Source organism: Plectropomus leopardus, chromosome 3, assembly GCF_026936395.1.
Source record: "Plectropomus leopardus strain MGB_pleo_1.0 chromosome 3, ASM2693639v1, whole genome shotgun sequence".
Taxonomy (NCBI): domain Eukaryota; kingdom Metazoa; phylum Chordata; class Actinopteri; order Perciformes; family Serranidae; genus Plectropomus; species Plectropomus leopardus.
The window spans coordinates 7,979,427-7,996,086 of record NC_142178.1 but is presented as its reverse complement, the minus strand read 5'-3'; the positions used below and the strand labels follow the sequence as shown (position 1 = coordinate 7,996,086).

At 39.8% G+C, this 16,660-nt stretch overlaps 1 protein-coding gene across 1 annotated transcript in view; it reads right to left on the bottom strand.

Moving 5' to 3' along the window:
- ptprdb (protein tyrosine phosphatase receptor type Db) overlaps positions 1 to 16,660 on the bottom strand; it is a 243,414-nt gene that overhangs the window by 77,718 nt on the left and 149,036 nt on the right. Inside the window, exons 9-10 of the mRNA XM_088075462.1 lie at positions 7,682 to 7,827; positions 3,573 to 3,714 (exon numbers count right to left, since the gene is read on the bottom strand). Coding sequence (XP_087931588.1) covers positions 3,573 to 3,714; positions 7,682 to 7,827 — 288 coding nt within the window. The remainder of the gene's footprint in view (positions 1 to 3,572; positions 3,715 to 7,681; positions 7,828 to 16,660) is intronic.

Here is a 16,660-nt window from a genome sequence, read left to right as displayed (position 1 = left end):
AGAAACATGGCGATGGATGTTCAAAGCATTAGCAGGTTTATTTTTATTGCAGCCACCACACTAGCCGTCATTCTTTCAGATCCAAGGCCACATAGGTGTGTTACGTGAGTGATAATGGAAAGGCGAGCCCCTTTTACGCGGGAGTGATCAGTATGAGGGATTTCTGGGAAGCGATAGTCCAAGATTTAACAGAGGAATTGTGGATTCAAAACTTCCAGATGATTCACTCAACTTTTTAACAGTTATGTGATGTAATAACACCTCTTGTAGCGACTGCTGCATCATGCCCGAGGGAGTCAGTTCCTACCAACTAGTGCATGGTCATAGCATCATGTGACCTATAAAAGTCAAAAAAGTGTTTCCATTGCAGTTTTGCCACATATGGGTTTTTACAGCCATTTTTTTTTTCAAAATTGACTTGTTTCCATTAGGTGTATTTTATATTGGCAATTTCAATTTGTGCAATTTAGGATTAATGGAAACTGATCGCAGTGGCTTAGGGTTTTTTGTTGTGTCATTTTAATTTTGCGCAGGCTGAAAAAAATAAAGATGTTTTACATACGAAAACGTTGTTACGTTGTTTCATAAATTTATATTGAGGAATTTGCGTTCATTCAGAGGTATTATAATGAAGGACTTAATGACTTAAACAGTTCAGTGATTGTTTTATAATGCAGAATTCTTTGTTTCCCTAACATTAAAGGGGAATCAATAACTTTTTCTTATCTGTCTAAGGTTTGGCTATCATTTCTATTCGCATTCAATGTATAACTGATTGCCAGGTGAATAGTAAATATCTGTTCTAAAAGGCCCATTGTAAAGATTTGCTTCAGTTTACAGACTCACTATATGATTCAACATTTCTGCTGCACTCACTTTTCATTTTATCTTCAAATAAAGTAGTCTAGATATTCTAGCTAAACTGATGGCTTGTTTACAACCTGTCCCATCATCTGTGCGCTCAAGTTCCTTGCCTGATCAGACATCATTGTCTAAATGTTCCAAGATATAAGGAAGTAGTGTGATTCTACGAGCAGCAAAAAAAAAATCAGGACTGTCATGTATCATTAATTTAAGAATGGAAATGGAAAGAACTTACAAAGTCATCTTTCCAATTTGCATCTTCAGGTTTTGTCCTGAAGCACTTTGTCCAAGACTCATTCAGATTCATTCACATAGACCTGGGCTCAACTTTTAGCAAACCATGAATTATACAGTATCGGACTGTACACTGGATCCTAAAGCATATAATTGCTCTGGAGTTCATTATTATTTCAGCCATTGTCAATCACACCCGTTTACTGGAAGCCAAGATTTCAATTAGCCTGTTCTAATCCTCAGTAATTAAGCCGGCTGACCTTAACACCGGATCCCTCGTGTCTGACAGACAGTCAGTCAGTCAGTCAGTCAGTCAGTCAGTCAGTCACTGGAGCTGTCTCCACAGAGCCAGGGGAGACAAGGAGACATGACTGACAAGACCCTCCGTGTGCGTGTGAATCTGTGTGTGGGTTTGTGTACTTTGCAACTGACATTTGGACTGACAGTATATCAGGGGCTATTAGCTGCTCCCAGGTGGCCTCTTATTCATCCACAACACAATGACTCCTCAGAGGAGTAGAAAGAGGCTAATCACTACATAAAGACTGACTGTCTTAGATTGAGGATACGTTTGTGTGTGTGTGTGTGTGTGTGTGTGTGTGTGTGTGTGTGTGGTTGCCTCTGTGTGTGGTCACGTTCTCGATAAAGATTATACACGAGCAGATAGCTTCCATCAAGAGAGACAGGAAAAATCAAAAATAGATGCAGGGACACGTAAGCAAGAGCACATACAAATACAAATACACACATGCACACACACACACACACACACATACACACACACACACACACACACACACACACACACACACACACACACACACACACACACACACACACACGTAGAAAGACAACCATGTGAGACAGGAAAAATTCTGGATGGATGGAGCGGAACAGCACAGAAGATGCAAAGAGTGGTCTGATGTGAATAATTTAGAGGTTGCTGTGAAGTGGACCTAAGAGCATCTGGAGAGACAGAAACAGAGAGAGAGTGAGAGAGAGAGAGAGACGGAGAGACAGAGAGAGAGAGAAAACAAAGTGTATAAAAAGACCGGAGAAAAGGGAGGAGAGCGAAATAAAGCGTAAGAGGGAACGAACTTGGGGAGACAAAAAACACAGAGACGAGACAGTGAGAGGAGAGAGTGGAGACGAGGAACTGTAGACTGTGCTATTACCCCTCAGAGAGACAAGAGGGAAGGAAAGAGAGAGAGATGAGATGGTAGAACAATAGGCTGCACGTCCTTTCCCCACGAGCATGTACTGTAAAGGCGGGCGATGTGATTATCCACACTTGAGCAGCTTCACTCACTAAGACACTCTTGAGCTTCAAACTACCGGTACATAATGTTCTCCTAATGGACTCCACTAACATCACTATCTGCATTAATGGACTCTTGCTAACACTAACAAAAAACATCTACCGCGGTGGACCCAGGCTTACACTTGCATATATATATCTACATCTGAGGAAACAGCCGACAAGTCTCCACTTCTGCATAAATTGTTTTTAAGTTAGAACAACATCGACAGAGGAATATATTATTTGACTTGAGGATGTGTGAAACCTGATTTCACCTGGATTATACTTATACTGCACTCCGGCCAGTGCTTAAATCCCAACCTACAGTAATAATCTTTAAATAGAGACCTTCTACCTACACTGTAAAATATGACAAGTTGATTTTACTTAAAATAATCTTGGAAACCGATTGCCCTTAAAGAAAAGAAAATATGACTTCAAATCTTAATTTAAGTTTACTCTATATCCAATTGTTAAGTTTACCTGACATTTAGTTTTATTTACTTAATTTTGGGAAGTTTTAGCATCTTCAACTGAAATTACCTTGTTCTTTCTAAGTGTTAGCAACTTCACTAACCTAAGTTAGTCTGATTTAACTTGATCATGATGGAAGATTTGCCGATGATGAAGTTAGATCTGTGAGTTTTGTTTGTTAACATGTTTAAGAATCTGCGATGTGACTGACTAGTTTGCAACCAGCAGAAAACAGAATATAGGATAGTATACTTGGTTTACTGAAGTTACAAAAGCTTAGAAAAATAGATGTAATTAAACCTGTCAATTTTAAGTTGCAACAATTTTACAATATTAAGTAAACAGAACTCAATTTTAAGTAAACTTAACAATTACATATAAAGTAAATTAAGATCAAAAGTCATATTTTCTTACATTTTTCAAGGCAATCGGTTGCCTAGACTTTTTAAAGTACAACTACCCCCCAACGAAAAACTAGTTATATAATTAAATCAAGTAAGGATTCTCTTGCGTAATTGACAATGCTTAATTGTTTAATTAGGCATTGTCAGATTTTACAATGTAAAGAAGGAGCTTTAACCATTTCAAAATCTGAGCAAATTGCCTTGAGTTCTCCCAAAAACATGGGGAAAAGGCAATGAGCAACAAAAGGAGAATTGACCCCAAAACAATAAAAACTTGCATGTGTGTTCACACTGACCTCGTAGCACACTTAGTCTGGTGGAGGCAGTGATCTCTCCTGCAGAGTTGGAGGCGTGACATTCGTAAATAGCCTCGTCTCTGGGGGTCCTCAGTGGCTGGATCCTCAGGACCGAGCCAGACCCGTCATCGAACTCTATTACCTGTTAGAGGGAAAACATAAAAAAACATAATATTTTAAAAATGGATAAAAATGCGTACAATTAAAGGTGCCATTTGTTGGCTTCTGATAAACCCAGATCAATTGAGCCTCATAGCATTTTTTAGCTCATTAGTTTTGTTTTACTGCCGTTTTTTTAACCTGAAAAGATCTGCAAACCCACTGTTCACTCCCTCCCCATTAGAGGGCCTAAAACAAAGTTAGCTACTAGCTACTGATAAACATAATGGAGCATACAGCATCTGCAAATCCGCATATTTCACTCAGGAGTTGGTGAAGACCAAAAACAGAGCTAAAAATGAATTAATATTGAAGTTAAATTCATCAGGTGTGTAGAGACACAAATTCAAATGTTTGCTAATGTTGCTCTGTGTCTGCTATGTGCTGACATGGGAAACTCTTTGCAATATCTACTTGAGTGATGATAATGGTCAATATTGTATTTACATACAGTGTGTTTCTGCTGCCTCCAAAGTTGCCAAAAATATCAAAAACTGCAGGTTTAAAGAAACATATCTTAAATTAATCGGGCTTCGAAAGACTGAACTATCCTACTGATTCAGTAGCAGGTTTGTTAAAATGTTCATCTGAAGCATTGGACCCCAGCTGGTGTTGCTGTTTGGTTTTAATTTTATCTTCAACACTGTTTGCAGCACAGTGATAAACAGTCAATTTCACAGTCAAAAAAGGGCTTTTCCTAGTTTTTAATTTACTGAGGGACGCTGAGAGGACAGAGCGCTGAGTCAGGTTTAATCTTTAGCCACAAGGCATACCTGGATTCATAGCCTACTATCAATCACAACACACATTTGAAATGATTTCAGGTAGCACCAGAGAAGCATTCCACTGATGATTTAACGCAACCTTTGACTTGAATTGAAAGAACAGAAAAAGGACAGTTAAGAAACAAAATGTCCTTGATTATCTCTCATGTCCTTTTAATATTAAGAATATGCAACAAAACAAATTTTTCAGAAATACTGGATTTTACATTCTAAATGCTCTTGCATAAGTTTAATACAAGCGTGTACTAGATCTGGATTCTGAATTCTGAGAAGGTTTCCGCCAACTGAAATCCAATAAAAAGAAATCCCTCAACAACTCCTGACCGAAAGGGCGGCAAAGAGAAATATACAGCACATAGTCTGAGTTTATATAGGGTGGATTAAAAATAAAATATCTCCCCAAGTGATTTAATCACAAACAGGAAGAAACCAAGATGAACTTAAACCTGGGAGGAAACTCGACTTATTAAAGTGGAAAAGCACCCTGAGCTCAGGGTGACACTGACTGGCGAGGCTGATTCAACATCTCCATCTAAGGGGGACTTGTGAGAGGGGAAATAAATCAAAGGTTAGAGCCGTTGGGAAACTAATAAGGCTGATCATATGAGAATCTCATATACTGTAGCCCAAGGCATCATCTGACATATGAAAGAGTCAGAGCACACAGCATTTCACACACTTGTATAACCTTTGGAGCACAAATGAAGGAAAGCAGGTAAACAAATCAAATCTTTAACAGTACAGTTTTGGCTTTATGTATGTTCATGTCTTCCCTGAATAAGGCAGTCTATTGTATACATACTCATTACAACACTCATTATTGACTTAAATGTCAACTTTCAATGCAGTAAAAACAGTGCAAGCGATATGCATTTTTGTCAGAGGGCACTCTGATTTGACATCAAAGGAAAAGTACAGGTGTAACTAATAACATTAAAGGTACAATACTCAGGATTTTCCTAAAACTACAATATATAGATACTATTGTGTAGCTCATGGTGGGGGTAGGGTCTTTCTAAATTTGGACATTTTTGCTGGTCAATGAATGCAGCACATGCTGAGCTTGTCATGAGTACTTTTTTTTCCTCAGCAGCAGTTTGTGAAGTTTTGAGTCATGGGATGGATTCTAGATCTGTCGATCCGGTCAGAACTGATCAGATCGATGGATGAGAGGTGCAGCAGCTGCAGAGGAATGGTCAAGTTTCACTTTCACTGCACCTGATATTCTGCTGCTCCCTTTGCGCGCAGAGTATGCTCTGCATTCCAAGAGCATAGTGAATGAACAATTTAATGGCATTCCAACAGTGCTTCTAATGACAGGTCCTGCCCCAAAAATATGACATAAATTTGTTGTGGCAGAGGTTTTTATCACAAAGGGCTGTCACAAATAACTGAATTTGTGAGAAATCCTTACAAGTGCGTGGCTGTGTATGTATTAGCAGAGACCCTGCACCTTGCTGGTATTTTCTTATTTTCTTCTTATTTTGCTGTGTTTGGGATGTTTATAAAAAACTAGCGACCAGGTGCCAGAATGAAAGCAGCATGCATCTAAGAGAAAGGCATGAAAATCAAGGACACTGCACCGTTAAAAACTCAAATATAGTGAGGGGAAACACCAAACAGACAAAGCTTGCTCCAAGACGAGGATTATCTGGGGTTGGCTTTAACATTCACTGACAAGTGTGCTTACACACTCACAACAGGGCTTTGAAACTAGCTAACTTAAACATAAAACTACCATTTAAAGCTTCATCTATGAATTATTTTCATTAATTAATCCATCAATTGTTTTACTGTTTAGTTTAGTGTTTGTGGAAAATTACCCAGAACCCAAGGTGACCTCTTGTTTTGTTTTTACTATCAATAAAAAAATGTAAATCCTCAGAATAGGAAAGCTAGGGCTACACAGTATTTGACATGTGTGCTTGAAAAATTACTAATAAGAATAGTTTTGCTCTCTTGCAGAGAGTTGGATGAGAAGACTGTCACCACTCTTAAATCTGTATGTCAAATATAAAGCTATAGCCGTGATGCACTTTGCTTAGCTTGGCATTAAGACTTGAATAAACAGCAAATGTTAGCCTGACTCTGTCCAAGAAAAGGGGTTAAAAAAAAATCATATTCCCAGAACTTCTTAAATTCATCAACTAACACAATACGTTTTGTTTAAGTGGTACAAAAAGCTAAACTAAGCTCCTGGGTCCATCTTCATTTAATGGACAAACACATGAGCAGTTTTAAGCTCCTCATTTAACTCTCAGCAAGAAAGAAAATAATCATGTTCCCAAAATGTTAAACTATATAGTGGTGCAGGAATGAGTCCTAAAATTCTTAAATAAGTTAGTATTTTAGCATTGCCGGTACCCTTGTCTCAAAGTCAATGTTTTTTATTGAAAGGGCTTTTGATTAGATGCCTGAAATAAGGTCTGTGGTTAACACAAACAGACTTTCATGTTTTGTGCAATGACACAAATATGTCAGTAAATACCCCTCTCGTGAATTTTTAAACTTTTACTTGTCTTAGAAATGGCAGTTGCTAGGAAGTGGCTAAGGGAGAATAGAGAACATCATTATGCAGAAAAGCTTTACATCCTTGTTGTGGTGGTGACGTTGAAGTCATGCAACCAGGGTGTAGTTCATTTATACCCTAACATTGGCTTTTATGTCCAGCAATTACATTTTTCAGCTTAAAAGCATAAGTGTGGTGTTCATTTGTGGAGATTATTGTGCTGAACAAAAAAAAGTATCATAAACTTTTGTTCACCACAATTTCTTTTACAGCAATAATTCAAATGGAAATGGAAAAATCCACTTTATGACAAAGGGACCAGGCAGGCCTACAAATAAACATTATCCTTGCACCACTATAACTTTATAGAATAATTGTTTATCAGAACAGTTTCCAAATAATGTTCTTTCAATATACTAATTCATAATCCATAAACCAGCTCTACAGTCAGTATTATTTGCTTTGAGTTTGGCCCACACTTGTCTTTGACAAGTCAAAATGTTAGTTGTGAGAAAGGTGTATAAAGGTGAGTCATGGCTCTGTTGTGGGATGCTGATCCATTCCCGTTTTAGTTTACAGCATTTCAGCTTGAGTCAGTGCCATAATAAAAAAAGGCACGAGGTTACACTTCATTTATCAGTGTCTGAGCCTCTTACCTCAAATCTCTGGTTGCTGACTTTTTTGCCTTTCTTGTTCCACACAATCTTGGGCTGTGGATCCCCGGTGGCCTGGCACACAAAGGAGGCCACTCCGCCCTGGACTCCCGTTTGATCCTCTGGGGTTCGTGTAAACCTGGGGGGTGCTGTATGAAAAAAAGTATACAAAAGTTAAGCGAATATCAAACTCCCAATGTTGCTGTTTGTGTCAGTGCGCTTAATATAACAACCACTACTATTCCAACAATACTAATAAGCATTGACACATACATGTACATATTCTCTAAGAATGTTTTCTAAATTCGCTAACACTTTTGTAACACATAAGTTTAAGACCTTTGTTATGCTAAAAGTGTGTATGACAAGGTGATGCCAGGTGTGTGTGTGTGTGTGTGTGTGTGTGTGGAGAAAGGAGAAAGGACAATAATGCAGTCAAAATTTTAAAAAAATCAAAATTCAAATGAATAAGAGCACACTGGCTGTTTTTTGTGTTTGTGTGTGTGTGTAACAGTGTTAATTCTTGGAGTACACGTGCACCTATATCAGTCTCTCAGTGTAGTCGTACATGTGGGTGGCTTTGTGTCTGTGTGCGCATCTTCTTTTCTGTACACGTGTGTGCACGTTCCACCATGTTTTTCCCTCTGTCCCTGTACAACCAAAGAAGCTTAATATTTCTGTGCCATAAAGGATTTATGAAGACTTACTCCTGACATGACCACTAAAGCCCCTCATTCCGGGGACGCCAACAATATCATAACCACAGCCTCCGCTGGATTGTGACATCACGACATCAAAAAGATTCGGCACGTCAGTCACGGCACGTCACCGCCAGCTCGCCTAATGGCATTCCAGCCAAACCAGAAAATCCCTACTTAAGGGCTTACCGCCAACCGCCCTGACAAAGGGAGAGAAATTGCTTTTTGCTGTTTAAAAGGAGGGAGGGAGAGAGGGAGAAAAGCTAAGCTTTTCAGAGAAGGAGAGAAAAAACGAGGGAGAGCGTGCGTGTTGAAAGACTGGGGAGAAGTGAACAGAAGAGCCGGGGAGATAAAGGGAGCGAGGGAGAGAGACAGATGGAGAGCAGAATGGGTAAGAAAGAGAGAGCATGAACAGCAGAAGTGGAGGGAGAGAGGAAGATGAGCAAGAGAGAGAGAAAGAGAGAGAGAGAGAGAGAGAGAGGGTGAGACAAAGAGAGTGCGAGCGAGAGAGAGCGAGCCAGATGTACTGGCAAACATGGTCCGAGAGCCCCAAGCTGCCCAATCACCTCTACACCTCACTGGCTTACGGCCAAATCTGCCTCAATGACTGAATAGAACGTGTGTGTGTGTGTGTGTGTGTGTGTGTGTGTGTGTATGAGAGAGAGAGAGTGTGTGTGTGTGCATTTTTTGTGTCGACTCACTTTCATCCTTGTATCTGCCAGTTAACATCAAAGTACACCAACTCTGCACGTACTGTATATGTGGGTGTGCATGTGCGACCTTATGTATGTGTATTAGTGCCAAAACGATTAGTCACTTCACTGATTAGTCAACTGACTGACAATTATTTATAGTTACTGTGAGAATAGGCAGATTTTCACTGTTTTTACATTGTTGTGAGTATTTTTTGACAACTAATTGAACACAATTGGCAATGTTGAAATTTTAAAGATTGCCTTCAACTATTTTCTGACAATTTGCATCTAAATGGCTTATCACTTTATCAGAAAAATAGTCCTTAAATTGATCAAATCTTTTAGGAATGAAAATAACTATGCACCGGTTTACATCAATTTTGTGAAGAATAAAAAACAGGGCTTGAGACTAATGTTGTCCCATTGTCAACAGGTAAAAATGAGTATTAGGCAAATGTTAATTATAATGTTCAAATAGTGTGTTCAAATGTAATCTTGTAAAATGTCGTTTATGGTGAGCAACTTTAAAAATATAGCTATTTGAAGGAAAATATATTATATATTAATGTTTCCACAGCAAGGCTACCAGCGCTTCTTGTTTCTCTAGATGGCTAATGGAATTGATCTGAGGCATACACCTTGAGAGAAATATATATGTATATATGTGTATATATGAGAGACATACATTTATGAGACTAAGTTCAGCAAAACTAATAAAAAAAAGATTGTATTTCCAATTTAATGATTTTATTATTGAATAAACTCTTTAAAAAAAATGTAATGAAGGGCTCAGTAACTTTGAAGCAATTCAGTTAGTTTTTTCTCAATAATGAATTTCGCTGGCACAACAGGGGAAACAACAAAAATAACAACAAAAACAAAACAAACAGCAACCCTAGCCAGAACCCTAACCCTAAAAATGAATAATATGTATTGCATTATATTGCATGCACACAATGTCTACATGCCGTTCCACTGTATGTGAGTGCGTGATGCATGAGCCCATCTGAGAGAAAGAAAGAGTGAGAGGAAAAAGAGAGAGGGGGGAACAGAAAGAATGAGGAGCGGGAGAATCACTCTCTTAATCCTCTTGCTAATCTCTCCCCCACAAAACAAATGAAAAGTGTAAAGCCAGCGAGCCATACTAAAAGGCACGGTAGATCTTTCAATTGCTTTTTTTATCTTTCCCCCCTCTTCTCTTCATCTCTCCAGACCGATCCCTCTCTTCATACATCTCCTGCTTAATTGTCTTACACTCTCTTTCTCATATTTTGCCCCCTTTATCTTTCTACCCGCTCCTAATTCTCTGCTACTGAATCGCTTCTTCCCCCCTCTCTTTACAGCTGCTCTCCTTGCTCCCTCTTTCATCCTCCTCCTTGTTACTCTTTCTCCATCTCCTCCCTCCATCTCTGGGGTGTTACATAAGTCTTCCTGTCACATTGACTGACTTAATGAGGAGGGTGTGTGGGGGGGTGCAACCGTATGCTCCACACTTCTCCCAACTCACTCCCACAATTCCTCTCCTGTCTTTTTTTCCCCCTCCTCCCCTCATTTTATGGGCTCTCATCCTTCCTCTCTTCCCCCCGTCTCCCTTTCCTCGCTCCACCACTTTTTCTTTACATCCATCCTCCCTGTTTGCCTCCTTTATCCATCCTCGCACCACTTCTCTGCTCTCCTTTTATGCCGTTGTGTCTTTTGCAGAGATCATCGGGGTCCTTCTGGTCGTGCTGCTTGGTAGGATTAAGCATTGACATTTAGGCCAAGGAATTGAGGGCTTGAGCTCAAAAGGGCACTTCAGTATCTGTAGTACTTCAACGGGAGGGAAGGGATGCCTGCAGGTTTATTATTTCATGGATATACGATAAAAAAAAGAAGATGGACACATTAGAACTTGTTCTTTGCAGCGGTCACATGCTTAGGTGCTAGTGCGTGTCGCTCGGTGCTCCTCGCAGCCTTCCTCTTTTCCCTCAATATGACCCAAGATGGAAGTGAGGGGAAACTGTCCGCGGAGAGAGATTTAGATGGAATTACACACTGCGAATCTTTCCTCTCTTGTGTGTGTGTGTGTGTGTGTGTGTGTGTGTGTGTGTGTGTGTGTGTGTGTGTGTGTGTGTGTGTATGTGTGGCCTACATAAAGGTCGCCATACAGCGGGATCTGATCTACACAGCAGATGGCAGGAATTACAAAGTCAGCTCCCCTCTCCAGACCACTTTCGAGTCATGGCTGAAGACGTGTGATAAACTTTGATTTTGGGGCAAAAGATTGTCTTTATGTCTTTTTGGAAACAGAGCAAATGCATTAGCAAACAGAAATGGCCTAGAATAAAAATCGCAAAAGATGTCAACAGATAAAAACTGGACTGATTTTGCTGCGCTTCTCCTCCTGTCTTTTGTTTTAATTTAGTGAACCGTGACAAATGCAACACCATTTCTGAATAAACTCCCCTTAAATGATCCTGCAAAGCGTAATGGGGCTATTGAGGTTCACTGGAGTAGCAGAAAAAGACAAATAGCAAGACTAAATGAAGCTAATGACACTTTGCAGGAGGCTACGGGGACATACTGTAGCTGGCAGATGCTGTCTTAACCTAGAGGGACACAGCGAGAGAGCTCGAGTTTGTAAGAACAGATGCTGGCGCAAACCTTCAGGGAGTATGATTTACGGATATAGTGTATTAAGATTGGAAAAATTTATAAATTTAAGAATGGAAAGTACATATTTGGGAGGAAAACAGATGGAACCTAAGATACATGTCTCAGGTGGTGCAAGTATAGTTTTAAAAGTGTGAAAAATAAGAAGCTCCCATACTTTTTTATGGCACAGAAATGTATGAATATGTGATGAGCAACACATAATGAGTGAAATGTGTTTCTTTTTGCTGACAATTTCGATTAAGAAAAGAATATTTTGTTTTTTTATTATTTGATTTGAATTACTCTGTGCTCTGACTCAAATCAAATGTTAGAAAAACAATTTAAAAATGGATTATTCTTGTCCCTGACTGGGCGGCACGGTGGTGCAGTGTTTCACTCTGTTGCCCCACAGCAAGTGTGTTTAAACTCTCTTGGTGGCTTGGCCCCTTCTGTGTGGAGTTTGCATGTTCTCCCTGTGCTGGCATGAGGCTAGATTAATTGGTGACTCTGAATTGCCTGAAGGTGTGAATATGAGCGTAAATGTTCTCTTAGAGCTGTCACTCTTTATTCAAGATTTAAGCATTTGTTTGGACATAGATCATTTTCGATCTGTAATGATCTGTTCATACTCAAAGTTTGTAGCATTTACATACCAGTAAATTGTTTCAAGTAGTTTGCTTTGTGATCCTGCATGCAGCTGCAGACACACTATGATGAGGGTGAAGAATAGATGTACAGGGTAAATGTCTTGAAGTGAAGTGGTTGTGCATATAGTAAAGTGTGATAGTGAGTATGTTGTGTAAGTGAGTGTGAATGTATTGATGAGGGCCTGCCTTGTAGTGAAGTATGTGTTGTGTAGTGAAATTGGTGTGTATTGTAGTAAAGTGCATGTGTCGTGTTGTGAGTGTGTCTTGCTTGTAATGAAGTGTGTGTGTGTTGTGTAGTGATTGTGTTTGTTGTGTGCTGAAGTGAGTAGTCTAGAAGACTGCATTTAGACCCTTCTCTATTGACCTATGACAAAACTAAGCTAAGCAAAGATGCTAATGTTGTCTTCACTACAAAAATGGAAGACACTGGCAAGCAAAGCCAAGTCATGAGTGGACAATAATGACACCAATAATCTAAGCAGCGGTGTTTGGAATGTTTTCGGTTCTACAACGTAAAAAGTGACTAACAAATACAAGGCTGTTTGTTGACTGCAAATGTAAATGTTTTTAAGGTCTGTAGACTGTTGAAACTGCATTGCACTTTGGAATTGAATTGAATTGAATTGAATTGAATTGAATTGAATTGAATTGAATTGAATTGAATTGAAATGAAATGAAATGAAATGAACTGACTTTGTACAAAGCAGCTGTAATACTCTACAACGGCAACAAATTTGTGGATTCAACTGCCTACGTTAGGTTGCCTCCCACTTGAGGCAACGGAGGCGCAATGGACAAGCTAAGCAATGGCAAGTGTACAACCTCGTCTGACTGCCTACTATTTGGCACACTCAACTTCAGCAAGGCTCTCTCTAGAAGCTCATAAAAATGCCACCGCCTCCAAGATAGCAAGAGTTATATGCAAGGATATGCATGCCATTGGTACTCTTTTGGGAGAGAATTTCTTTCCATAGCTGGAGCTATGGAAAGAAATTCCAAGATGCACCACAATGTCAAAACGCATAGTGTAACTGTACGACAGTACATGGGGAAACATAAAGACTAAAGGATAAGACACCCACTCTTATCACATTCAAATTAATTCGAACAAATTGTGTGTCATTTCAGATTCGCTCAGTCTTGATTTTTGGGGAAAGTGACAGCCTGGTGACCTGTCCAAGGTGTACCCCGCCTCTCACCCAATCACAGCTGGGATCGGCTCCAGCCCCTCAAGGCCCCTTAAGAGGTTTTTATAATCGGTTACAGAAAATGGATGGATGTTCTCTGACTAATAATGTCCACTAAGTGAAATAATAATGAAACAAGACATTTGGGTAATTTATTCTGGGCTTAAGTGAGCTAAGCGATCTGAACTCTGACGGATCTTTCCCAAAACTCGGCAAAACACTGCAATTTATATGCCTTCAGGCCTAATTCTGCGTGCCCTCAATCACTTAGCTGATGTGATGCGAGAAGGCATCAAGCAGACGGGCCTATCCCAACAACGCAAATCAACAAAAAGCAGCACGAAATGAACCCGCTGTGTCTGTTTCAGTATAAAATCACAGATCAGAAAACAGAATGAGTAAGATTTAGTGTTTGACCTACAAGGAACGGATGTTAACTTTGTCTAATCCTGCTTGTGTGTGTTTGAGCTCAGTGCTTGGCTATTTATGCCCACAGGTTGAATAGTGGATCATTCCTTGGAGGTGGAAGGGTATAAAACGGTTATGAACTACCTGATCAGATATATCAGGTGCATCCCATTTGGACACGTCCAAAGACGATTCTGGGTGTTTCTGCGTGGATATTTGTTCATGTGCATGAACAGCTTTTGTGTGCAATGCTGTCTGCATTTTGATCACATCTGAAAAGGCTGCTCTGGATGTTGCTATAACTTGTCAAGCATCTGTGCCTGCGCCTCGCATTTTCCTGGATTTGTGTATGTGTGCGTTCATGTTGATAGTTAGGCACGTAATGAGTAATTTACAGCCCTTGCCAGGGAAAGATCCAGCTGCATAGTGTTGTATGCAGTGGTGGGCGGTAAGCTGATGACTCCCCAAATGAGAACTGAGTCAGGCTTGTCAGACAAGTTGAGGAACGAGGCCAATATCGGGGGCCTGAGCCAGGGCCGTGATAGTCAGCCTGGAGAGTGGGTGGGCATCTGGCCAGAACCATAACTTAAAACACATTAACATCAAACCGACACATTAAGAGCAAATTATCAGCTGCTTGCTTTCGTCCTGGAAATGAAATTGGATTGCTGGGGCCAATAAACACAGAGAGACAGCTATCATCCTTCTGCAGCACATATAAGTGGTAATTGGAAAACATTTGGTAAAATGGGCCATTTCAACGTCAGAAATTAAATTATATGCAATGAAGTGCTGTAACTTTTGATAAAAGTTCACATTAAAGATAAGATGTTCAAGTTTCATAAAGTGTCCAGCTGTGTCAGTGTCTCAATCAAATGTGGAGTGTAAGATTATTTATTTCAAACAGTTTTCTTCTTGTGTAAAATTGAATGCTTATGACTTTTACTTTGTCAATTCGCTGTATAGATCTGCAGTTTTTCGGACAGCTTCCAGCAGACGTCACCAAGTACTTCTTAGTCCTACACAATTTCCCCTTTTCATTGATGCAATAGCAAAAGCATAAAATGCACTTTTACTACAGATACTAGTGCATGTCCAATTAGCATGCCACTTACCCACCATAGCTGCCCCAGGGTCTGGCTAGTGCCGAGTTAATCAGGGTTAATTTGTTAGAAACACAAGGGGAGGAATTAATCAAACGGGGTCCCCTTTTATACACAGATCATTAGAACCACATGGACTACCCACTGGGTACACAACTTTACTGGGTCAGGGCTGGCTTCCCATAACGACGAACAGAGGGTTTTCTCAGCGCTGGTCACAGTGTATTACTCACAGACCACCGCTCTGCTAAGTTAGAGCTAAGCTGATGCTATCCAGGCCTCTTCACAGACGGGTGCACCTGCTAAGCTAATGCTAAGCTAACGCTGGTCAGATCCTGTTACTCACGGATGGGCGCGCAGCTATGCTAGCCGCTAATAGCGTCTCCTCTGTGGGCCGGCACACTAAGAAGCATCAGCAGAACTGCTTCATTCTCTTTCTCATCAACATGGACTCTCGTTCTCTCAGCGTTATCTGCCTCGCTCACATTTACAGATAACTACAGCCAGCACTGATGATTAACAGTTAAATAATAATAATAGCACAACTGTGATTGGCATTTTAATTTTGTGTATATGACTGCTGAAAATGTTTGTGATGTGACCCATTTCTGTCACCTTCTATGGGGAGATATTTTGCACTGGAGTTGATGAAAGAGGTCGTCAAGCATTTAAATTAGCCTCTTTATTTTTAAGGTTTAATGTCATATTCCGGATGAGCATGAGCTGGCTCATCATCACTTGAATGGAATTTTAATACAATGCAATAATTATTCCAGAAAATATACCATGAATTATTTAAATAATGACTGGAATTAGTTTTGTTGATAAGTGGCACATTAATTTAAAATTAGGAAATTAAAGGACAATTTCAGTGCGATTAGAGTTATGCTCATTACTTGTATTCCTTACTCAACATCACTGCAGACTTTTTTTGCAGTGTCAAAGAAGATTTCTTTTCTCGTATTTTTTAATAAACAACTGTCTAACCATGTTAATCCGACCAATGTCTTAAGGGCAACAAATGGCCTGTTTATTACTTTAGGTGCAGAGAAAACTTCCTATATTAACTTTGTATTCAGTATAAAATTTGATTTTAACATCTCCTGGCCTGACTCTGGCATTGGAAAGAGTGGATCAGGGTACAAATACTGTCTTTTGGTCTCCTCCTGCACCCCTGAGGCAAACGTTTTATGATGCATCAAATGGTGAGAGTAGTATTGAGCATCTAAATTAGTTTCCCTGCATTGAAGTGTATTGGCAAAAGCATCTCTTATCATTTTCCATGACAACATGTTCTCACTCCCAACTTGGTCAACAAAACTACTGTTATTCTGAGAATGAAAATGCTTTCTCCATGTAAAAACTGTCACCATAAACCATCAAGAGATAAAAAATGCAAAAATGATCTCTCAAGACTTGACCAGGGTAACACTGAAGGCCTTTTGGTCATTTGATCATCACTTCCCAGCCCACAGGAGAAATCACACTGTGCCTCAATCATGGTCGACACTGCCGGGAGCAGATGCTGACATTTTGTACTGTGGTTGGGGGCGATAATGTCAACCAGGATCTTGCCTTTTCTTTACCCTTTCAGCACGTCAGGCAATACC